This window comes from Phasianus colchicus, chromosome 5 (genome assembly GCF_987193195.1).
Source record: "Phasianus colchicus chromosome 5, bPhaCol1.hap1.1, whole genome shotgun sequence".
NCBI lineage: Eukaryota > Metazoa > Chordata > Aves > Galliformes > Phasianidae > Phasianus > Phasianus colchicus.
The window spans coordinates 35,017,572-35,043,370 of record NC_143440.1 but is presented as its reverse complement, the minus strand read 5'-3'; the positions used below and the strand labels follow the sequence as shown (position 1 = coordinate 35,043,370).

The following is a 25,799-nucleotide window of genomic DNA, read 5'->3' as shown; positions in this document are numbered from 1 at the left end:
ATTTGATTTTACAGTGACAATCCTTTGCTCTTTTCCTGTAAATAGCTAGATGCATAGGCTCTGTAGCCGAGTGAGGCAAGCTCTTTTTTCCCTTAAGTTAATGTCCTGCTTAGTCAATTGGCACACTTATAGTGAAATCTAAACACCCAGAGGTTTTTCCAAATCTGCCAGTATAGATGAGCTCAGCCAGGCACGCACACCACATCAGGTAACAGGGAAGAGCACAATGCTGTGGAAGGTCTTTCCCCCTCCCTGGCATCAGTGCAGTAATAATTCCATTTGGAAGGCTCACAAAACAAATGACATTTCAGCCAGTACAGTGGGCGGGGTTGTACTCAGGATCACATCATATGATTTCACTAAATCCTTTTATAAATAGTATTTGAATATGACTAGCTGACAGCACTGGAAAAGTTGTGTCCTCACCTACTCTGATTACAAAGGTGTACTCTGCAGGGCAGATATGCCAATCAAGCAAGACAGAAACCTAGAACTTCTAAAAACCACTACAGTCTTTCCTTTTGAAGAAAACATTGCAACCATGTCTGCACAGAGTATATGCAATGACCTAAGAGACATATTGCTAGATTTCCAGAGATAACAAAGACATAGATGGATAATTCTCAGCATTACTACTGTGTAATAATTTTCTGATGCAAATTACAATACTGTTGCCTTGCCCACTATGGCTGCTGCTAAACACTTCTGTTATTTTGAGATGCAGAAGAGCTATAATACTGCACAGTAACTAAGTACATGCACAGCTTTCACTTCAACTCTTTCCCTTGAAAGCCAATGCCATCGTGTGACTCATGTTGTGAAAAGCTCAGTTAGGTGATTCTATAATTAAACACAGCAAGGTCAGGAGAAAGGAGGACAACTCAACACCTCTACTGCCATCAGAGCACATCTGTTTTTGCCACAGTGAACTGTAAGGAAGAAGCACTCTGATAGCAGCTGATGACACTTATGATACTTTACCACATTCAAAGATCACCTGTACAATGAACCAGTGCTGCAGGAAATTCTAATATGCTGCTTTCAACAGTGGATAAGTGTATATACTCTGAAAAAGCTTACTTATGCTATCTGATATGACTCTGGCCTTACCTTTGCATTTGAACTTCTGAGAGTCCTTCAGAGATGGCATTTTGACCTCATACGTTCTTCATTTTGTGGGCGTGCATACAGCCCTCATGCTCCTCCTGTGCTGATTCCTGTATAGGACAGTTGGCTGGACCACAGGATTGTGAGAAGTTTGTAGCGGTTGTCCTCAGCAGGCTTTGACATGGGAGTGCAAGTGTACATACTCCAAAACAAATGTCTAGTACACTGGAAACTTAGGAAACAGCCCATTGTAGTGATATCTTGCACCAGCTGGGGTACAATGCTGTGCCACAACTGACCTGTTCCTACAGAAATGCTGCTTCCAATGGACAGCTGTAAGTATGGTTTACAACAGTAAAGGCAACAGATGTGGCTGAAGATGATTATTATCCCTAATGTGATAAGAAAGTCACCAGGGGAAACTAAGAATCATTTTAATCTACAGTGCTGTTGATTTCATTAGGTTTGGCATTCTGTAGAAGATACAGATGTGAAAAATGCAACGACGTTAGTCAGAAAACTTGCTTAAGAATAAATGGATTAAAAAATAGTGACAGCAAGGTGCTGTGTGTGTGTGCAAAGCACAGCTGGGAAGTAATCTGACCACAGTAAAAACATGTCCTTAAAATCTGCTCCTCAAAATGGAATAGCACTGCAGCTGTATGTTTGATCAGAAAATCAGTTTGTGAAGAAACAAGCGATAAATTCCATCAACCTCGATCACCTCCTCCCATTCACTCGGCGTTACCATCTTCACGGGTGCAGTAAGAGCTGCTTTAAGTATCTCTGCTACCTAAAATATTTACAATTCTCATCCCAGCTGACTTAACAGATTTCCAAGTGGAGGTTATGTTGTTTGTGTTTTAAGTTTAAATGTTGCCTGCCATCGGTGCTATTTCTACAGACGTGTGGGACTTGCACTGATCCTGAAACTCAGGAGGAATAGCTCGTCCTGGGCTGAGACGGCCGGGATCTCCTCAGCACCGACCGCGGCTACGGAGCAGGCTGTCCCTCGTTCCTCCTGCCCTGCACTGAGAACTCTCCGTGCTGCCTCCAAACCGGAGGTTCCTCGAGCTCTACCTCCTCCGGCGGCCAGGAAAGACGTTCCGGAGGAGGCACGAAGGCTGCTTAGACGGTTTTATCCGGCGGAGGCGGGCGGGGGAGGGATGCTCTTCCCTCCTCAGCCCAGGTACCCGCGGGTCCCCGGCACGCGTCACGAGAACACGCACCCCCGTGGCCGCGAAGTCGAGCTCAGTCGTGGCCGCGGCCGCCGAGTGGTAGAGAAGCGGCGCGGCGCAGCACGGCCCAGCTGAGGGCGCGGCCCGTCCCGCCCCCGCGCCGCGCACAGCGCCAACAGCCGGAGCGGCGGCACCACCTCGGCGGCGCCGGGCCCCGCTCCCTCCTCGCGCCTCTCCTCTCTCGCCGCCTTTTCCTGTCTGCATCCTCTCCGGTCCTCCGCCCCTCTTTCACCCCCCGCCCTCGCCATTTTCACCCGGGAGCAACTCGACTGGGACTTCCCTGAAACTTCGCGGAGAAACTCGCCCGGCGCCTCCGTGGCGGCCGCGAACTTTTCACCGCGGCGTCCGCGTCTCTGCCTCCTTCCCCGGCCCCGCGGCGCCCCGGCAGGCTGGTCCCGATGAGCGCTCCGCCGCCGCTCCGCCCGCCTAGCCCGCTGCCGCCGCCCGGGGCTGCCGCTGCTGCTGCTGCTGGCGGCGGCGTCGCTTTCCACCTCCAGATCGGGCTGAGCCGGGAGCCCGTGCTGCTGCTACAGGACTCTTCAGGGGACTTCAGCCTGGCCCACGTCCGGGAGATGGCTTGCTCCATCGTCGACCAGAAGGTGAGGAGCGGTACTCCCTCCCTTCCCCCCATCCCCGCCATCCCACGGCCGCTGTGGCGGCGAACTTTTCTGTCCCGGCCTGCTGGCGGGCTTTGCCCGATGCTAGAGCACTGAGCGCAACTTTCCGGCCCTCCTCCGCCGCCCGACCTGGCTCCTTCCCTTCCTCGGTTCCGCTCCTCGGCTTCCCCGGCTGCGGGCGGGATGCTCGCCCGCCGCTTCTGCTCCGTTTGTCGGCCGGCGCTCGCGGCGCGAAGTGCCGCGTAGGAACCGGCCCCCGGGTCGCTGCGGCTGCTCCCGGTGCTGCGGGAGGGGGAGGGGGGCGAAACCTGTCATCGCAGCGCCCGGGGCAGCTCTTGTCCCAGCCTCGGCCGGGAGAGGTAGAAACTTTCCACTGGGGAAAAAAAAAAAAAAAAAAAAAAAGAAAGAGCAAGCAAACATCAACAAGGAAAGACCAGCATTCACAGCGGCGCAGCGCCCGCTCGATACCCGGGCAGGGCAGCCCGGCTCCCGCGTCCCGCCGCCGCCTAAGGCGGGGCCGGGGGCGCCTCTCGGGCCGGTGACGCGCGGCGGGGCTCGGGCAGCGCCCCAGCGCTGCTCCTCCGGCGGCCGGGTGGGGGTCTCCGATTGGGCTGGGGCCGAGGGCGAGCCCGGAGCTGGCAGGTGGCCGTGGCGCGGGAAGAGGCCGAGACTTAGAGGAGCAGCCGGGCTCGGCCTGGCTGCAGGTAGCAGCGCGGAGCAGAATGCCGTCGGGCAGAGGGCTGTGGAGTCGCGGAGCGCTCGGAGTTCCGCTCCACCGGCGTCTGCGTGCCCCGTCTGCTGCCTGGAGCCGTTTCCTATTCCGAGTTGTATAAAATGTTGCACTGTCCCAGTGCTTCTTGAGTGAAGGACCAGAGTAACTGTGTAATGATGATTGCAAGAGATTACAACTACAAACTCAACCGACCAAAACTTAGACATCCGGGATTGTTATAACGCAAAAAGTTGTGATTTTTTTTTTTTTCCTTGCTTATACTGAGGCAAAATATTTTCCAGCAGCATGCTTTTTTTTTTTTTTTTTTTTTTTGAAGTCACAGTTGTGCTTTATTTGTGTTTGTAAAGCCTGTCCTCTGAACTTTGCTGAAAGCGGAATTTACCTTTTTTTTGAAGAGCACCTAATAAAACGTTTTGAAAGAAGTGTTATACACACAGCTTCACTTCTAAATTCTGTGTCTATCTTAAGAAGTGGCTGGTGACCTGCACTGCTAAACCAAACTGAAGAAAGACACAGCTGTTTTATAATGTTGCCATATTGGCTATCAGCCTGAAATTTGTTGCTTGGCCACGGAGGTCAGACACAGCTTAACCAATGCGTAGTGCTTTGCCATTCGTGTTACTGTGCTTGCAGGAATGGAAACATGGTAAGATCATTGCATGCATTGTTAATGTATTTGTGCTTGAGGAAAGCACTAATTTCAGGGCATTATAATTAGATCTAGTGTAATCTTTCATACTTCCTAACAATTTCCTAACTTCCTAACAATGCAGTATTGTCTAAAGAAAGTCGAATGCTTTGGCTTTTCCTCCCAGAGTCAAGCTGAAGTCAGAACTGACATAACAATGTCAAACACTTTAATTTGTTGGACAGTACAAAAGAGAAAAGCATTTACCAACTTTTCTTCACAACAATCCCAGGTGAGGAACTTTCTTCTCAGCACAATTTCTCATTGCCCTAGTTCCTGCTTTCCCAAGGCTGGCAAGAAAATTTGGATAAAAGAAAGCGATAATGAGGAGGTACAGAGGTTTCTCATTTGTTTATTTGGTGTTTTATTGTTGTTGTTGTTGTTGTTTTACTCCTTGGATGGTGGCCTGCAGTTCCTGCTCTTTGCAGGTTAATTTCTATGTTATTTAGTAGTGAAAATTTTTGTTTTAAATCTGCAAGCATGTCTGTTGATGTGAGTTCTGCTGCCAGTCGCTGTTTCAGTGTCACAGGGGGACTGTTTACATGTGCACAGTTACTCTGCATCCTGGCAGAAACTTGTTTAAAAAAATGGCCTGGAATCAGATAACTCAGAGGTAACACCTCCTGTGTGCCAGAGATTGATGATGTTTTCTCTCCCTGAAGTGATCTAAAGTGCTGCTTACTCACAGTGTAATGTGAAAGATCCATTTGTTTACCACCATTGTGCAGGAGATGATACTGTAACAAATACTTTAATGAAATAGTAAGGTTCCTTGGGTCTGTATAGGAGGTGGGAGGTGTCTGCAATGTGACTGTTGTCCTAAGGCCACAGTTTGGTCTGGGCTGTATAAGCAGTATATCAGGATGAAAATCGTGATTTTTGTATTTTTTTCTTCAGCTTTCCTGTTAAGTCGTTAATATCAACTGTGTCTCTGTGGTGATACTGTTAAATATTTAAACGTGCAACTTTATTTGTAGGATTGTGGCAGCTTCTCCTCAGTATCAGTGTCAGATGTTCTGTTTACAGAGAGTCTCTCCCATGCTGATGTGGGTATACCTAAGTGAAGACATTTATGGCCTTTACTCTGCACGGATTTATTGGCTGAACTTAGTGCTCAGTGCACAGAACTTAGATTAAGTGGAACTGCGGTTCTTAGAGTGTGCAGCATGGAACATATCTAGTCCTGAGTAGAGTATGACTATTGAGAGTGTGTGTATGTATATCTGTACACGTGTATCTGTCTTTGTGTGTATTTATGTATCTTTGTAAATGTGAAACCACAGTATTTAGTATATAAAACCACAACCAAGATATAACTTTTGTATTTTTGCATACATATGTATGTAAGATTTGCTAGGTATAAAAGTTTATATATAAACATGAATTTGTATATATTTACACTAGAGGACTTTAAATGGCACCTGAAGTGCAAAGGTTAAGTTTTCTACTTTTGTTAGAGTATATAATTACATAATTGATCTAGTATATATGATGTAAAAATTGGCATGAGCAAAGAGTGTGTGGTTGTTTTTTTTTTGTTTTTTTTTTTTCCCTATCATCCATGATTCCCTTCAGGAATATCATGCTGAAATAGTTGTAAATTAATGTTTATAACAAATCTGAAGATGAAATGGTTTGTGCTAGTTTAGGACATAAACACACTTAATTCTTTTAAGAGTATGCTGAAGATGACTACATTTGGTTCCTCTGAGTTTATTTGCTTGTCTTTTCTAGAACTAGTGGTGCTGAGATATGCTTACGTGGGATCTTCAACTGAATGGGAATTTTAGCATTTAAATTATGTGGTTGACAAGAAATGAGAATAAACTGAGAAATGTGTATCCAGTTTGGCTTTTAGGCTGATCCCCTCATGAGATCAGCAGGAGAGTATTGTAAAATATCATCTTTGTTTTCTGAAGATAAATAGTTTGAATTATTGCCCTTTTTGAGTTAGTGGTTTACAATAGGACCAGGGCACAAGTATAATGTAGAGCACTCTAAGTAGGAACACAGCATATTTGTAGTTGTGTGAAGTGGTCATGTTATCAAAGACTATTTTGTTTTAACAGTTATTACAAAAACTAATTTGCCTTTTGCTAGAAATTCTTACAGTATTAGTACAAAGGAGGAAGTTCTGTTTTCTGTTTGCTGAAGTTCTTTGCCACCTTTATTACCTCATATACAATGTGTTGAGTTACTTATTGGCATTGCCAAGTTTTGAAAACTTTGATGTAAATATGTGAGAGAAAATTATTTGATTTAAGAATATAGTTTTATAAAGCATCCCTTAGATTGACTGCTAAAATGAGATTTGGGCCCAATCTTTGGCCATATCTTTGGCATATGGAGACAGAGAAATTGCTAAGAGGAGTAATCATGGACCCTGTGCCATCTTTTCTTGAGATCTATATGGCTAATGGTCTGTGGACTGCAGTGAGATAACCTTTGTAAGCTTGAGGCAGCTTGCATGTGGGCACAGCTAGCCCTGCATAAGCATTATGGTGCTTGTGTGCATTTTTTATTTTCTCATTAAAGAAAAGTGGAAGAAACAAAATTTCATCCAAAACAGAAAGAAAATTTGGTCTGCGTTGTCTCTGTGTGTTTCAGATTGATTTATAAAAGTAGTCGTGTAGATGGTTCCCTGGTGTGGTTAATTCTGAAACTTCACAATTAAACAAACAAAAGCCCCAAGCCCAATCCCAGTAATAATAAAACAGAAAATGGACCATCTCAGGAATGAGGAAGGACAAAAATAAAATTACGGTTCAAGTGGTGTACAACAAGCAAAGTATCGTACCCAGATTTATCTTCATGTAAGATATTCAGTAGTAAAACCAGGAGAGTTGCCACAAATCAAAGTGAGAACTCTTTAAAAGTATTTATGTCCTTTATTTCTCAGGAGTTGATCCAAGCACATCTAGGAACAGGTATGCTGTTTGTGCGCCTGGTCATCCTTGATAAGGGCAATCCAACTTATTCTTAACTAAGTAAAACAAGAAGACAAAAATAAACTTAGAGTTGTTTTTTTTTTTTTTCCTTTCAGGTCAGAATGTCTAGACCAGTGGTCTTAATGAAGAAAGGAGTTTTTCTAAAGGTTGATTTGAAATTTGAAAATATGCTTAACTTAACTGCAAGGGTTTTAAGCAACCATGGAAAACATGCAGATTTTGTTTATATGAATGAAGTTGATTGTTTGCTTCTTTCCCCTTAAAATCTACAAACCTGTGCAAAATAAACAGGAGCCTGGTAGTAAGAAAATTATTTCCTTTGGAGTGGGATGAAGACTCAGTAAATAGTATAGGAAGATTTTCTTCAGATAGACAGATAAACAGTGAAGGTTTTTTTTTGGTTTTTTTTTGGTTTTTTTTTTTTTTTCCCTGTGCTCTAGTCAAAACTCTTAAATGATCAATTCAACATGCAGATGCAGATATAGACATTTCATATACTTTGTATTTGTCCTTTATCACATCCTTCTTCTGTCCTGGAAAAGTACAAATGCATGTCTATCTGTTAAAGCTACATTTCCTAGGAGTCTTTACCTGGTGTACCCCCTAACAAAATGTTTGACTTGTGAATTCTCTGAACTGAATGCTTCCTTCTGCCTGTGTTGTGAAAGCAGAAAGTTGTTGTATTTCATTTTAAGAATGTGAGGTGCCTGGTCGTTATGCATGTAAACATATTTCAAAGTGAAAGTACATTTCTATTCTCACTCTTACAAACTCAAGAGACTTTTGATGTTTGCTGTTCAGTCTTTTATTGACTTTATGTTTGTTATTCTCCACCCTGGAAACTCTAAGTCAGTGTGCACAATGTTGGTTTGTAGATTAGTTCAAGTTACCTTTGGAGAATGTGTGAGAATATGCCAGGAAAAGGATAACTGATGAAAGAGAGTCAGTCTGAATTTGTTTAAATAAACTTGATTTTTTTAAGGAAATGCTGACTTTGTTATCTATCATGTCTGTGATTCGGATGAGGAAAGTTGGTGCAATGCCACTGACTGATCTAGAGCATTTGAGAAATTCCTTGCTAAAGATTAAAGGCCACCAAATGAATTCTCATAAAATAAGAAGTAAAATGGAGCTTTGGATGTAGGGCTGGCTCGTAATCAAAGCAGCTGATGTTTTAATTTTTAAAGGAATTATAAAAGGAGCCTTGTGCTGCTGTTAGACATATAATTTCCATATTGATTCTGAAAACAATGAGATGAATAAGCAGATGAGTTGCTTCTCTTACTGTTGGTGAGATGAAGCTCAATTGCTATAGAGAGAAACAGAACTTATCCCTGAAGTTACAGCACATACTGGACAAAGGTGCATACTCTGTATGACATTCTCAGTGACTGTGGAATGCTGAAGGTCACCTGTCTATCTGATTCAGAGCTGATGGGACAGGAACCATATGGATAATTTCTAAATGCCAAGAGCCTCTGATGCTTCCTTGGTTGGTTTATTACTTGTATGCAAGTAGTCTGTGCTGGGTCTATGTACGGTACATCTAGAATGTGCCGTGGTCATGTGTGGATTTGTATGCTTTGTCCATGGGTATTTTTCTATCACTTCTGAAAATTTCTCACAAACATCTAAAGCTATTGTTCTTCTTGTCTAGATTTTTTTTTTTCCTTTTTGGAGAAATTTGTCTGTATGGTTATAATGTGTTCTATATTGTGGTTAACTGCAAGGAAACAAGAAGACTTGAAGGCTGTGTACTGTTACTTTTTGTTTCTTTTTGTTACTTTTTTGTTTTTAATCAAAATAGATTCATATAAAAATAAAACAAACTTCTGCCAAGTTTGCATTAGCTGATTTGTTTGTTTGTTTTAATGGCTCTGTGGTAGGGATTAATTTAAAGACATGGAATTCTTAAGATAGGACTACGTGAAATCAAAAATCACAGCTAACAAGACAAAGTTGAGCACAGAGAGACCAGGAGTTGTTTATCTCAAGAAATCCGTGATAAGTAGATATGTTATCTGTAGTTTCTAAAGTTACTTTTGTCCGTATTCTAGGCCATCCTTAACTTCTTAACTTTGCTCTCTGCCTGGCATCTGGCAAGTTTGTTGACATTATGTAATGTGACTGGAGTTACATAGGTGCAATTAAGTATATAAATTAGAACTCTCTCCCAAGTGTTTATTATGTTTCTGCCTCTGTACGGAAGTGTGTGTCGTAGCTTGGTCTATTCTCTAGAGGTAATAAATTAAACCTCATCATACTGGCTGTATACAGGATTTAGTGGTAGCATTTGTCTTGATCAGCACTTGCTGCTAGGAGCTGGGCCTCTCCTTCAAATTGTCTTTGTGTGCTGCTATGTGCTATGTGCTTCTCAGATAATATAAACTTGTCCTTTTTGGTATGGACCTGAAATTTGCCTTATGATACGTTCCAGTAAAATATTGGTTTTGTTCTTCAATGCCATGCTTGAATGTCTCGTGCATCTAATAGATGTTCTGCTATAAAAACTACCTCGTTTTGTTATCATGTCTTATTTGCTCTAAAAGAATGTGGGCTGTATGAGAATAAAAAGAACTTTCCTTTTCTATGGAATGCCTTTCACCTCATCTTTGGGTGTGATTTGCTTTTCCGTAAGTTCATTGTACTTTACCACTTTGTGTGAGGAAACTTTGGATGCAGAGCTTCCTCATGCTGGGTGATGGTCCCCAGGATTAGCACAGATGCCCCGTGTGTCAGTACTCTGCCTGGACATCACCTCTGTTTACATTCTTCTGGCTTCTGTAGTCTCTGTGAATGTGCAGGATTTTGGAAACTAAAATAAATTTATTTTACAGGCTTTCAACTCTCTACTTCCTAGTGCAAGACTTTCAGTACTGCTAAGGGCTCTCTTCCTTTTTAGGACTTTCCTTTTAAATATTCCTATCCATACAACAATCTAAAATTATGACAGACTTGATGCAGCTCAAAAAAACTGTGTGTAACATTGAAGTAACTTGTGTCACTCTTTAAACTTCTTAAATTTAAAACTTGAAGTATATACTTCAAATCAGCTACTTTATGAAGCACATTACTGCTTTTAAATCTTCCTTTCTTTTTATCTGCTGGAACAAAATGCAAAGGTTAGAAAGGTAGTGTGGTGTATTACATGATAATGATAATCCAGAAGTAATAAACATCTTACAGTGATATATACATACACAAAGTCTTTTTTTGTGTGTGTGCGTGCGTGTGTGTGTGTGTGTGTGTGTGTGTGTGTATATATATATATATAGATATATATATATTGACTTTCTCTTCTTCCGTGCATTTCTGACTTATTTCTTGTTCCCTGTAATTCTGTTTTCTTTTTTGTCTGAGGAAAAGATGATCAAGATGTAAGCTTCCACTTACTGCACAATGATACGATGGTATTGTGATAAAGTCTCTTAGAGCTTGATAGCCATTGTTTGCTCTCTATGCCTATGCTGCAGTCAGGATCAGCTCAGGAACTGCAATGATATTAAAGCTAGAGAATAGTAGATTATTTTGATTAGTATCTTTTTTTTTTTTTTTTTTAATTTTTGAAGAAATGTGAGCGTATGACATCTAATCTAGTTCCTGGCTGTTCCTGAGGTGTTTAGAGGCCTTTATTTGTGATTGGCATATTTTTCCATTGCATTTTTAAGCACGAGGGACATGAATTGAAAGAACAGACCAAAGTCTAAGTATAAAATTTTATTTTGCATATTTTAAGGGAATCATATCTGAACATGTTTCATGCAGTCTGAAAGCAAGTTCTATTTCTCTTAGAGCTTCCACAAAAAAAAAACAAAAACAAAACAAAAAAAAACAACAACACCTTGAGATTTATTTTATTTTATTTTATATTAGAAATAGTTTTTGTTAGCATCTTGTCAGCTGCAAAAGCACAGAGAAGACATCAGCTACTGGGAACAATGTTTTGGCTCTAAGACAATTTTTCTAAAAGATATGAAGGGTAAGTTTGTGATTTAAACTTCTTAAATGATGGCTTTGATTGGTGGGATGGCAGCTCATGAGGATGAAGGAAATCCCACTGGTAAAGAGGACAGCATGGGTTGTTGACATTGTTTCCAGTCTGGTAAAATCAAACAATCTGGAAAATAAATATTTGTGCTCTACACCTAGAAACATATGTCTAGTCTGCCATTAACCTGTGTTTATATTCATGGTTTTTGTTTTCATGCCATCTTAACTTGACCCAGAGAATGGCACAGATTCAGACCTATAAACTAATCCCAGTGTTGTGACTTTCAGTTTTTAATCTGGTTAATTGATCATTACATGTATACCTCCTCTTCTTTCTTCTATTGGATTTTTATTTGGAAGCTATCACAGTATCTAGTGGGCTCTGTTCTTGATGGTGTTCTTGATGGAAGCTACATAAATTCTATAAGGATAGTTACAAAGGTAATAGAGCTAAACTTTTCTATGTGTTGTAAGTAATCCTGCTGTGAGAAGTCAGGCTTGGTGACTCCTGAGGTTTTCGATGTTTCTGTGGTTTGGAGAATGTGTCATTCACCACTATCAATAATTAAACTTACATTTAAATTAAAGCAGTAGCATTCCCCTGCCACAGTTTAAGATACAGCTAACTTTATTCAGGAGTTGACATGGTTGTATATGGCTTTTATCAGTCTATGTTTTTCCTTCATGCTTTGTGTTATATCTGTAATCTCTTGCTTGTCTGTGGTTAGAGTATTCAAAAATTGAAAACATAAATCCTGATAGTAGTATGCTTGTAAAAGGCAGTAGCAGATAAACAGATCTTTGAGAACATAGCTATTAAGGAGGTACATTGAAGAAATCATCATAATGCTTTGTATGAGATCACCTAATGCATCTAAAAAGGAAAGCATAGAGTAAAATGAGAAGTTGTGGCTGATAATTAAATATACCTGCAAAAGAGGAGGTAGAAAACAGCTGGAAAAAGTTATTTGTAACAGTCCTTTTAAATCTTTATGCTTTTTTTTTTTTTGCATACATTTGTTGCAGATACCTAATATCTGCTAAGTAGCCTGTGATATTATAGAACCTTATTATATGCCATACTGTACGCAGGTAAGTCCCTGCCTCCAGTGCTGTGCAGTCAAGGTGTACTGGACAGCTGGTTAAAACACCACAACTTAGGCTGCATGGAACGATATCTCAACATTTAAAGCAGCAGTTTATCAACAGTGTCTTTTGAAGATGGCCCCATGAGAAATTTATCCTAGGTTGTAAGCAAAACCACAGAATTTCTTCATGACAGAAAAGGCTGGTAAAATATCAGCCTCTTAATAATGAAATGAATACCTTAAATCCTATGGTCTGGAAACAAAAATAACAACAAAGGTACTGCCTGGATTATCTGTCCTTATGGAGATGCATAGGGTTTGTCCATGCGAAGATGAAAGGAAGGAATGATATGATGAAATAATGTACCCATCTGCTGCAAAGACTGTTTTAAGTAGAACAGTATGTGATTTGTCAAGGAAGGAAAAGAATATACTACTTTAAGAAGTGAGCAGACAGAGAACATGCTTGATTTGTCTGTCTTCACAGGGATTACGCATGTGTTAGAGATGTTCCACAGGAAAAAAATGCTCATTTTACACCCACCTTCCTATTAGGTCCTGGAAGGGAAAGCAAAGCTGAAGTTACTGAGTGTTTGTTGTGTTACTTCTTGTTTTCCTTCCCTTTTCCACCTTTGCTTATAATTCCTATGCTTCTTAACAGGCTCTTATCAAATAATCACACTATGTAATTTAGGCATCTGAAGTTAATATCATGGACTGATAGATAGCTGTTGAATAAAGTAGGGGCATACAATCTAAGCTAAAATTCAGTTGTTGGTTGCTTAACAACGTATCCGAAAAAATGCTACATGTTCACAGATTTCATATTTATTAATATGTTTATATGTTATATGTTTAAATGTAAGAATACTAATGTTAGGGTAACATTTGGAGAACTGTGGAGATCACATTTTTTTGTGAATCACACTATTTCGTTTAACATCCTGTTTTACTCATAATTAAGTATTTTTTGTTGTTATAAATAAAACTTAAAAGCTGTCATACTGAGTTTGACAAGTTTTAATTTTTTGATATAACCTACATAAGAGAATAAGGATGAAAACTCCTTTAAGACTTATGTGTGAAACAAAAATTCCTAAGCTTCTAAAGCTACTGAAAATCATTTCTGATTGTCTAAAGGTGGCCTGAGAACAAAAAAAACCAACAACAACTTGATGGATTCAGCTTTAAAAGTGCAAGTGCCAGTTTCCGTATTTGAGAGGTAAATAATATATATACGAAAACTTGCTAGAAAGTATCTGGAGATGCCTCTGGAAAAGAACTGAAAGAGAACAGACCATCATGAATCTCCCTAAAAAAACTGTCTCATTCATTGTTGATGAGTGAAGCTCCTTTGTGAAGCTCCTTTTTTTCCTTAATTTAAAAGCACTTTAGTGCTGTTAAGAATTATTATTTTTTTTTTTAATATTAATGTTATTGTTTTTTTCTATTTAGTAGTACCAGGAAATAGTATTAAATGTGGAGGTGGGTGGCCCTGACTGTGGTGGGGGTTTGGAGCTTCATGATCCTTGAGGTCCCTTCCAAGCTGGGCCATTTTGTGATTCTGTGAGATTCTGGAAACAACAAAAATCTTTATGTAATGAGAGAGGTTTTGCAAAGGGCAAATCAGACCTAAGCTTCCATCTTTTGAATAGGAGAGCTAGAAATCTGTCAGTAGTGTCAGTAGTGCGAAAGTCTAAATGTGTTCCAAAATGAACACTGTATGTAACTGTGTTGATGTCATGATTACATGAGTACAGACACTCAACAGGACGACATATCAAAAGCAAAAAAAAAAAAAAAGGAAGAGACTGAGCCTCATGATAACTACAAACACACTTATGGAGTATTAAATACTTTTTTTTTTTTTTCCAAAAAAGTTATTTGATTTGCATAATAATTGGCATTCAGATCTTCATGAATTAAATGATCAACAAGTTCTACAAAAAACTTGAAAATACTTAAATTAGAAGAATTTGTGTATGCTTTCAATATTTGTCTAGGAGCACAGGAATTGCTTATGTGTGTAAATGTAGCATTATGAGAACACAACATCTTGTCTCTATTCAAGTTGCAAACATAAGTACTAGATTAACTTTTTAAAATCTGCATCTTCAGTATATTGAAATTTATTTCTGAGCTGACTTTAAAGACATGTTAAGGGTTATAATAAGTAGTGAATTGTGGAATGGTATGATCATTTCTCTGATTCCTGCTGGCCATACTGTTGAGCAAGTCACCTTATTCCCTAATATGTCAGTTTCCCTTTCTGAATGGCATATTGATAGTGAGGAAGACTGTATGAATAAAGCAAGATTTTGATTACGACTCATTTTAATGAAATTGTTAACTCCTGTTTTTTGATGAATCTTTGAATTTACATTACAAATATCTGTGAATACAACTGGAATTGTTGATGAATATTCATGTAATAAATCCTTATGTTTCTGAAATGATATGTGACTATTTAGATACTTGCTAGTTGAAAATAACAATACAGTAAATAAAAGAGGACATACAGTTATCATAGTTATTGGAAAGATGTTCTAAGCTCTTAATGTTGTGGTTGACCCAGATCTTTAGTTCTCTAATGTAGAGCGTTTTCATTGATCTGAATTCAGTATTGACCCTGCTCTGAGCAGCAGTTTGGATGAGGTGACCTCTCAAGGTCTTTTTTTAACCTCAATGATTCTGCAGTTCCACAAGGTAAAAACTAAAACCAGCTGCTTCTATTATTCAGGAAAACTTAAATTTTCTGCTTAATGATAATTCACTCATCTTTTGTGATTTCATAGCGGGTTACAAAAAGGACTAGATTGTAGATTTATATCAGAGTCTGTTTTATCTATTTTTTGAATTAAACTTCCATTAAGCTGCAAATAGTGGCAGTCTGCCTTATGTGCTGCTTTATTATATCATTCTTTCTCCTTTAGAAGGAAAAGGTTATTTTTCCATTTATTTTTGCCTGTTTCATTGAAATGCATAGATTCTTTTAAAATTTATCTTTTAATTCTTAAGGAAAAATTTAGAAATCAAATTATTATGTAAGTTATTTCTATCTTCTTGGTTGTGTTTTAATACAAAGATCCATAAAATGGACAAAAAATTAAATGAAAGTGTAATCTTCTTGTAATGTATAATTCCATTCCCATAGTTTACTATTCTGTACTATTTACAATTTTTCTTGGTATTTAAAAATTCAAAAGCAAAAATTACTCTGTTCAGTGAGAGCTGAAGTGAGAGCTTCTTTTTAATTACATGTGCTATACATAACATAAATCTGGATGATCTTTTCACCTGAGTAAAAAACAATTGAGTTTCTCATTATTTCATGTAAAAATGATTAGAATAATTGCTCAGTGTGTTGATGTTTAGGTGCTCAGAACACTTGGTTTCTCTTTTGAATGGAGCATTAATTCTATAGTACTTAAGTATGCATTTAACTTTTCCTTTATCAGCTATCTGATCCAGTGTAGGGCTGCTCTGAAAGGTCAGTGAGGGAATAGGAACAAATGACAGGCAGAGTGAACACTTGGAAGAAACTGAGTCTTGGATTTTTGTCTCTAAGACTTTACATGTTTGTTCTTCTGTCATCTGAAATAATCATTTTTCTGTTGAATGTATTTGTTTTGCATTTGATGGGAGATTAGAAATACCAAAGAACATTAATGTTCTTACATTTTCCAGAGACCAACATTTGGATAGAGTAAGTAGCCAAGTAACCTGACTGAAGGTAGGCTGCCTGTGAGCTTATGCTTTGTTAGATCTCAGAGAATTCTCATAGAAGAAAGACATTTCAATTAGTGTAGGTACATAAATTATAACTGCAGAACAATAGAGCACTCCTACCTCCTATTTGTCATTTTAGTTATTTTATGGAATTGAATTTTGTATTTAGTATAGTGTTATTTATATTATGAGGAGAAATGTTTACAAATATTTATATGCCTGTATTATACACTTGGGCTATTGTGGGTATTGTGCAAAAAACCCTCTTCAGTGTACTGAAATCATGATAGGAAAAATATAAGACATATAAACAGTAACCAGGTGACTAATACAACAGATTATTATCTTTTTCTTCTGAGAAATTAATCAAGCTGTTTTTAAAATAGTGTTTGAGAATTTTTTTCCAGATTCTATTCTGGAATTAATTTTTTTGTATTGCTTGGAAAGTATGGTTTAGATAGTGGAAACATAGGCAGATACTATGGTACTGAAAAAGGAACATTCTAATATTTTATACAATACTTCTGCAGGCATTATTTGTAGTAAAAAGTTCAATTTCATGCCAAGATACCATGAATACTTGTATGTGTTCCTCTGTTTTGTTTTTAATCACACAATAGTGCGTGGATGAAGGAAAACTGCAAGTAAATGTTTTTCTAGAAAGTATACTGAAGGTTGTCATGTAGTGACTTAGGCTGGAAAAGCTGGATAGTATTAAGTGAGGGGCAGCTAATGAAAAGAGATATCAAAGTTATCTGCATAAACATATTTTTGCTTGGAATCCTTGTAATAACAAAAGGATAATAACAAAAGAGCATGTGCTGGGCTTGCTGTATTATTTTACTAGAATGGTCATTAATATAAAACTGAGTGACTGGAGGGGCTAGAGCCAGGATCCACCCCTTCACAGACTTTCTTTAAGGGTAGGCAGTGGAGGTGAGGGCACCTTTTGCTGGAGATTCCTGCCTACCTGAGGCCTTCCAAAGGTAAGCAGCTTTTTCTTTCATTTCTGTGTCTGTGGCTGCTGCATTTGGCCTTGTTTTTATTTCCTGTAGCCAAAGACTTTTCTCCCCCACTATTATCGTAGTACTTTCCATCCCATTATAGCATTACACTTACTTTATTTTTCTAAGGGTTTATACAGAATTACACAGCATTGTTGAGTTGGACATGACTTTATCTGATGTCTCATCTTTTGGAATACGTTTTTTTCTGCTTACAGTTTGAAGGCACTTGCCTCTTCCATTCACTAGATGCTCTTTTATGAAGTAAAAGTTGAGAGAGATGCCAAGAAAAATATCCTACATGTAGACTTAAAAAAAAAAATTATACTATACATAAAAATTATACATTAAAAAGAGCACTAACTTTTTAAAAGGTTAAAAAAACAATGTAACATTTTACCTTTAGAACTAATATTTTCCTGTATACTTGAGCACTCACAAGAAATTATACCTCTGGGAGGAAAAGTATTTAATTAGTTATGTGCTAGGCATGAGCTCACAAAAATATCATTTTAAAAACATGTTGTTCCACATGAATACACTTTTCTCTACTTAGCATAGATAGTGATATGCACTGTGACAAGTTCTAGGGTGTGAGAGACTTACAGTGCTGTGTGGAATTGAATTTTCTTATACAATGGAAAGTTGGCTTTGAAAATGCATAGAAATCTAGCTGAACATAAAAGAAATACAAAAGAAAATAACAATTTTTGAACTAAATATCAAAAGTTCTGACTGTTATCGTTTTATGATTTTGTTGTTGTTGTTGATATTCCACAACATAACATCATGTAGCACATGTTATCTTGCATTCCGATATCTTATTTAGTGAATTAGCTTGTTTCTCTTCAGGTCATTCTGCTGTTTTGTTTTTAGGCTCTCTACCCCTTCCTCCTTTTTCCCTTTCCGTGGCATGGGTTCATGGCTCCTCCCGCCCCGCTAGTCATGGAACTGGGCCAAACCAGCCTGTAAACCAGTGACGTGACCAAAGTCAAAATTTCATAGATTTCAATGCATATCAACAAATATTTTTTATCATCAAGCTAAGAAAACTTTTTGCAGACCTGTTCTCTAGATACTAAAATTTGCACAGTTTTTTTTTTCTTTTTTTAACCAACCAACTTTTTACAAGTATGTGTCAACATCTTAAACTTCAACAGAAAACATTACTTTCTCCAGGTGTAGAATATTAAACATCCAAAAATTGCTGTGATAGCATGCAGTCTGTGGTTTATGGCTTGCAGAAATGCATAGCGAATGGTGGTAACTGTGTTGAAAAATAGTGTTTAGTAACTGTGAATTTGCTCTATTGGATAGTGTTATTGTTCCCTTTAGCTGTTGTAGTTTTCATGGAAATGGGAGGCATTACTTTAGGAGTGGCTTAGCTATGTTAGAGTGTCAGTGATACTCTTGATGCCCCCCAAACCCCAGTCAATGAACTAACCATATAACCTCTCATCCTCTGCAGCTAAATGAAGCAAAGGTCAAAACTGAAAAGGAATCAACTGACTTTTATAATGGTTTGAGATGTTAAGAGGTCCTTAATAGATTTCTAGACGTACCTGATTTCATATAAAATTCTCACCTATATAATTTGGTTTTACCAGCCTGCCATTGACCGTGGGATTAAGATCTTAATAAGCCTACGTAAATTAACTAACATGCCCTCCAAACATGAGCCTGCACCTGTTTCTCTATGAGTCTTTTAGAGATGAAATGAGACGTCAAGAAATGATTTCTTTAGAAAAGCAGTATCAGTTTTCCTACTGCTATTCCTGATCTTTTCAAACTTTGTGTTCATTCTTATTCAGTACGTAATTCCTGAATCCTTTCTCTGAAGAAATGTTAACCGGTTGTTTGTCATGTCTACTTTTTTCCTGTCTCCAGTAAAACATTCCTGTAAAAGTTCTTCGTCTTTTCTTCAAGTCATTGCTTCATTTTTTGGAGATATTTTTGAATTCCAATTCTGTTTGTCATGCATGTGCTGTCTGTCTCAGTTTCATATAGTAATGAAATTTTAAAAAGAATTTTCTCTGATATTTTTTCTTTATCCAGGTATTCAGTAATCTTTTGGTTTAGTTATACAATCACTTTTAATCTCCTTTTAAGACAATTTCAGCAAAGTAATATCAATTTGCTTTGTAGAATGTCCAATAATTAAGGAATGATGTTTTCAGGATGAAAGATTAGCAGACCAGTCTTGTAATTCCCAGATTCCTCTCTTTTCCCCTGATTTTTACATCCAATATGCTTTTGTTCAAGTCCTCCCCTACTGCATTTGCCCATGAGTTTTCAAATGCAATTTGAAAATACTAAAATTGCATATACTAGATGAGATTCTTCAGCATCAGTCTTTATTGAAAACATCGGAGTTAAGTACTCTTTCTTTTTTTTTTTTTCCAGTCTGGTCTGTCATATTTTTCCAATTATGTTTGAATCTTGATGAAAGGAAAACATTTCAAAGTTAAATATTTTTGATGTCTGCACAGTGTTATCAGGCAAACTCATTATATGTTTTTAAGACCACAATTGTAATCTAATTGATACTTGCTATTGTTCATACTTTTTACTAATATAGTGGCCTTTTTTGTTGTTGTTGTTTTATTCTTGTTCTCTGTACACTATTTTAGAAGCTTTCATGTTTCAGTTCAATCAAAAATACAATTTTACCTAGTTCAGTCTTTCTGTGTTCTTACTGCTGGTTTCTTAGAATTTTCACAAGCCCTGAGATCATAGAAGACTGAAAGGCAACTGCTTTCATTTTACTCTTCTCAGTCCTATATTATCTGAAGAATGTGAACTCTATCATGCTGTGGTTGCTTCTAGTCCAAAAGACTTCCACCTTCTTGGTCTCAATAATTTCCCTTTGTATTGTGTTCAGAATTTGAGGAACCTTTTTTTTTTTTTCTTTTTGTCTTCACCTTACAAAAATGTTTGCCAGTGCATTCCAAGAACTCAAGGGAGAATCTTGTGCCTTAGTGACTTAGTATAGTATAAAGAGAAAAGGATAGCGAGTTTATTTGTGCAGCCTGCTACATACAGTTTTGGAATATATGTTCACATTGCATATTTGTCAACTACGGAAAATGTGCACCAGGTATTGGGCCTTAACGTGTTGTGGCATGTGTCTGTGAGTCACACAGAGCAAATGTCTGTACAGATCTGTGTACATGCACAGGGAACGTGCTGCTTGGAGAGCTTTGGGGAGATTCACTTACTTCGTCTGCCTTATAAATGGGGTGCTCCTGTACATGGGTTCAGCTTTGGTTCCAACAGAGGGGAAATTATGCTGAATGTAACAGCGGTGTGTTTCAGTATGTATTGTATAACTAACAATGGATGCAAGGCACTTTTGTACCTGATGTGGTCATGTGAGCCATTTTATAAGTTAGTTAAGTCTTAATTGCCCATTGTAACATCCACATTTTTAAGTTAATACACAAACTATGGAGAATAAAGGTTTTCTGTGTTATTATTATTTTTTTTTCCTCCTGTAACATTCCTATTTCTTAGAGTTTTGTATATGTTGCTGTATGTTCAGTGTTTACTATGGAGTTCTGTCATACCTTCTTACTGTGTTAAATGGAAATAAGCCATGTGCAGTTCTTGCTGCAGAAAAAGCTTGTAGCATACTTGGTTGCATTAGGAGTAGTGATGCCAACAGGCTGAGGGAAGTAATCCTTAACCTCTGCTTAGCACTGATGTGGCCTTGCAAGTTCTGGGCTCCTCAGTACAAGGGAGACATGGAGCTGCTGGGGAGAATCCCATGAAGAGCTGCTGAGATGTGTGTCTCTCCCATTAGGAAAGGCTGAGAGAGCTGGGTCTGTCTAGAATAGAATACTCAGTAGGAAGGACCTACAAATATGAAGTCCTACTCTCCGACCTATTCAGGGCTAACCAAATGCTGAAGTATATTATTAAGGGCTTTGTCCAAGTGTCTTTTAAACACTTACAGGAGTGGGACAGGAACTGCAGCCTGCAGAAGAGTAGGTGCAGGTGGATCTTAGCAATGCATGTAAGTTGATAGTAATGAATTGAAACCAATGTGAAAAGAAAAGGGAGCCAAACTCTTTTCAGTGGTGTCCAGTTGCATCAACATTAAGGAATGCATTTTATTCCACAGTTTAAGTTATGTCATTTCTTTGAGTTCAGTGGAAATTAAGATTGAAGAAATATGTGTTCTTTTCCTGTGTGGGGGTGATGGGGGGATGGGAACTTCAAATTCTGTGTTTCAGTTGACATTCCTTCTCTGGACTTTTGTCTTTGTGTACATATCCTGGGCAACATTTTCAGTTGTTGTATTTCTCTTTTTGAACGTTTCACCCCTACTGAAGTATCTGGTATCTACAATCTGATGTTCTCAAAATTTTGGTTATTTGGCTCATCTATGATGTCAAGGATTCCTGTGTGATTTCCAAGTGCTGTCCAGGTTAAGGGCTTCCAAGAGCAAGTGGATTCCAGTGCAGTCAGATCAAGAATGATGCGAGCAGCAATTGCATGATAAAGTGCAATGGTTTTTGAAGAAGTCCTATCAAACTGTGTTACCAGAAGTGACCAGCATGTTGGCAACTGTTGTCCACGTTCTTAGGTAATGATCATCTAATGTTTGTTAAATATAAGAAGGAGAAAAGGCGTGAACATATTTATGGCAGTAAATATTCAGGAAAAGGGATTTTTTGATTTATTGGTTAAAAAAATATTTACAAAAAAAGTAAGGTACATTTTGTACTTTGTACTATGCCACTTCATGGCATATATATCTACTCCACATCTTCAAGTATGTGCTGTTTTGTAGTACAGCCAAGTAAGCAAGCAACAAAAACTAATTTCAAGTAGAGATTATAGAAACAGGAGCATGATTTGGAAGGGGTTATTTGACTGTCTGTATTCTCTTCTGGCAGGGAAAATAGCTGATAAAATATGAAGGTGTCTTTCCAAAACTTTACCTGTATTTATTTTTACTTCTGTTTCCTCGTGTACAGACTGACTTTATGTGGCTATTTTCCATCCATTGCTTTCTGAAACTACTTTAATATGTTGTCTTTGCTTCTGTCAAATCCATAATTAATGACAAACTTGTGCTTTAAAAATTAATCAGACTTTTTCTTAGGGAATGAATGTGTGATCTGCTTGTAATGATTTTATCCAGAGATGAGAAAAACAATCAAGAATGTAAATGAACAGTAGTAAAAAAGCATAAGATTTAGAAATGTTTACACTGGTAGAAGTTTCTACAGCAGCTCAAATCATTCTTAAAAACAGTTTTAAAATGGATTGCTATAAGTGAATCACAGATGAATAACAGATCTGAAAGCATCTTGGATGTAGCTATGTTAGAACATTCAAATATGTCCTTAAAAACAAATGAAGACTTTAAATGTTTCATAAAGTTACATAGCAACATGTGTATATACGTATATATATAATTTCTACATATAAATTAAAAGGTGATCCTTTCTCACCCAGATCAAAAAGTGTAAATCATTTTTAGTAACCTGTGCATTTCTAAACCACATGAAGAAGTTTCAGTGACAACTTCTAACCCATCAATGATGATCTCTGTAGGAACTGTTAAGTAAACATGGGAATAGTTGTGGAACAATTCCTACTCTGTAACTAGACATCTGCATCCTAAAATTGTGATCCTAAGTGATCTTACTTTTCCTATCAGAGAATAGTCAGAAAAGTATAGCTGTGATTTTCCTTAATTGCTGAATAAGGCTTGTTGGTTTGAATGTAGCATTAAAGCAGCAGGAGCAGTGATACTGCAAATTAGATGAGATACTGAATTTCAAATAAAAAATTAAGTTTTCAGTTTTTTGTGAGGTTTCTTGTTAAACAGTTTCAAAAATATTTCTAGCTTAAAGCAATAAGTTGGGATAGTTTTCCAGTGTCTTTGTGTCTTCTGATCTAAATTGATTGACACGTCTAAAAATGTGCAGAAAATTGCCATGCTTTACCAGGTCAAATTCGCTGTTGTTCCAATATATGGGACACATTAAGTTACAACCGTGAAATGTAAATTTAGGTCTTTGTCATGCTACTGCTATCATAAAGGTAGATCTTTGAACAAAAACCCCTGTTACCCTGAAGTGTCTACAACTATAGCATTTTCTTTTTGTGATATTAGCATGCATGAATGCCCATGAAAAGGAGCTGCAGCTGAAGGGGTGTGCTTTTGCTCATCATATACTAAAACTAATTTGTTTTTTTTCTCATGAAATGAAGAGTGAATCTGAGCTAGGATTCTAATCATTTCTGACTGCATCCTTTTTTTTCCCCTCTCCAATTAAAAGATAAATAAAAAATACAATTTGCTGTGACCATTGTGGCAGTAGTGAAGTAGAAGCTGTGTTGAAGTTGAATAAGCAGTGACTGATATAGCTGAAATAGGTAACTTAAAGGAAAATGTAGGGAGATGGATAGGATAAAAAATAGTTAGAAATAAAGAATTATGTTTGTAAAATTCTTAATTTTAAAATAGAGATCAAAGGCAATTTTATTTCTTTAGTAAAGAAGGTCCTTCTAGATATAGAGTTTCGGAACATGGTTTGTTTACATTGTAGACTTTATAAAGAAGAGGCTACAGAAGAAGAATACTGCAACAAATTAGATTCACTTTATTCAATCAGTTTAGGTTAAGATCCATTTAAAAACAGCCTGAGAAGCATAACAAAAGAATTATCAGTTTAATTTTTATCTACAATTGTTTTTTAAGCTGATGTAATTTACTTTAGCAGACAAGAGTGAATACTGCTTTATGGAATATATGAGATAATTCAACTCAGAAATAGTATGTTAAGAACTGTGTAAGAAGACACTGCATATGAGTTCTAGTTCAGAATATATGTTGCATTTTCATCTTCATTCCATTTAGAAAATACTGTACTTCTATTTTAGAGTTAGGATCTATAAAACCTTTCTCTGATTTGGCTGTTGGTCTTAAGAATATCATTACTTATTTGTTAGAACAATTCTTTCACTGATTATTAACATGCTAAATAACTTCCTTATTGCTCTATGAAACTGACACACATTTTCTACATTTCAATCAGGTTAAGGGTGGTCTCCTGTGTTCTTTAAAATAAGTTAATCAACAATAAAATAAAAACTTGAAACAGAATGGAAATGGTAATTTAGACCTGATCTCCAAAACCAGAGAAATAGTTGTCCATGAACTTTTTAATTTGCTCCACACTTTCAATGTTAGACTACTGTTTGTTTTTCCACTGGTGTTTTGCAAATGCATGCTTTCTTGTTTAGTGCTCTGAATGTCAGCCAGCACTTGAGGACACTTCAGCTTTTGTGCCCACAGAAGAAATCTGTTTCCTGGGGGACCTGATGTTTTTACTCCTTCCATTTTTAGATTTCTGTCTGGAAGCCCAGCAGTTCTTTCAGAACTAAAAAACATACATAGACAGTTTGAGGAGACATAAGAAACTTGGGAATAAGTTTTAACTAGTTACTGCACGTAATAGAACACTTGCCATTGGAAGAAATCTATTTTCAGAGTTTGGCTCCGTTGCTAATGAACCCTCACAATTCCTCCGAATCTGAAAAGTGGCCAGTATTTATTGAAGGAACCCTGTGGAACAAGATTATAGTGGAATTTCTTGACTGAAGTCAAGAAGGAATACATGTAGGAAATGTTGTGTTTTTTTTTTTTTTTTTTTTTTTTAAATCTAAGTATGAGAGATTCTATAAGATGTCCAAACCGTGATAGGTTTTGATGAAAATAGAAACCACAATTAGGACGGAGCTTAGAACTGTCAATATCTGGTTCTCTGTGCAACCTCTATGTCTGGAAGCGTGTAAGTGCTATGCTCTAATTTGCCTGCCCTAATAGTTGAGTGGGAAATCACTATTAGTTCATCTCACCACACAAATGCCCTGAAGCAGTGTACCTCAAAGATCTGAAGCAGTTGGTCCATGCCAACTATTCCATGGGTAAACAAAGCATTTCCCGGTTTTGTTTTCTAATTATTTCAATGGGTAAAATATGAGAAGAGTGTTGCAAACTCAGTATTAAATTAAACCAAAACTCAGGATGTATTCAGAACAATACATACGCTTTTGAACTCTTGGGCTGTAACTTCAGGGCTGAACTGAGAGTGAGTAGTGAAGCAGGCTGTTGTCAACAGGAAATCTTGATCTGCAAATTTTGATGCATTATGTTGTGAATGAGACAAGAAAAAAGAAGAGGGGGGAGGAGAAGGAATAATGGTGGAGTTTATATAGTTGGATGCGATCCTGGGGGTTGTATTCATCCTTACACCTTCTGGTAACTCTTGTGGAACAACTCAAGTAACTTCTCACTACTACTGCACCATCAATGTCTGTGTATCGGTTTCAAACCGTTGATGACTGGTTTCACAAATGTAAGGGCTCACTGCTGACACTGCACTAAGTGCTTTATTTTTAATGAATTGAACACCATCTAACAACAGCAGTTCCGGATAATTTGAATAGTTGTGATGATAATTCTTGTTGCCCAGGACTGTTGTCTCAGTAACGTTTTTTTGAATGGCTAATATGTTGTAGCAATGACTATCATAGAAGAGCAATAGAAAAAAAATATTCAAACATTATTTCAACAAATTATAAGCATCTTCAATTAAGTTGCACTGTGAATCTGTATCTTTCACTTCTGAATCTTA

General features: G+C 37.7%; 1 protein-coding gene across 3 annotated transcripts in view; it reads left to right on the top strand.

Moving 5' to 3' along the window:
• Positions 1–2,454: 2,454 nt before the first annotated feature.
• PRKD1 (protein kinase D1) overlaps positions 2,455–25,799 on the top strand; it is a 114,551-nt gene continuing 91,206 nt past the window's right edge. Inside the window, exon 1 of one of the 3 annotated variants that reach the window (XR_016466948.1) lies at positions 2,455–2,944. Coding sequence is in view for 2 of the 3 variants with exons in the window: in XM_090141281.1 (XP_089997407.1) it covers positions 2,744–2,944 (201 nt within the window). In the remaining variant the exon portion in view is untranslated. The remainder of the gene's footprint in view (positions 2,945–25,799) is intronic. The other 2 variants (XM_090141281.1, XM_090141282.1) reach the window with 2 other exon arrangements.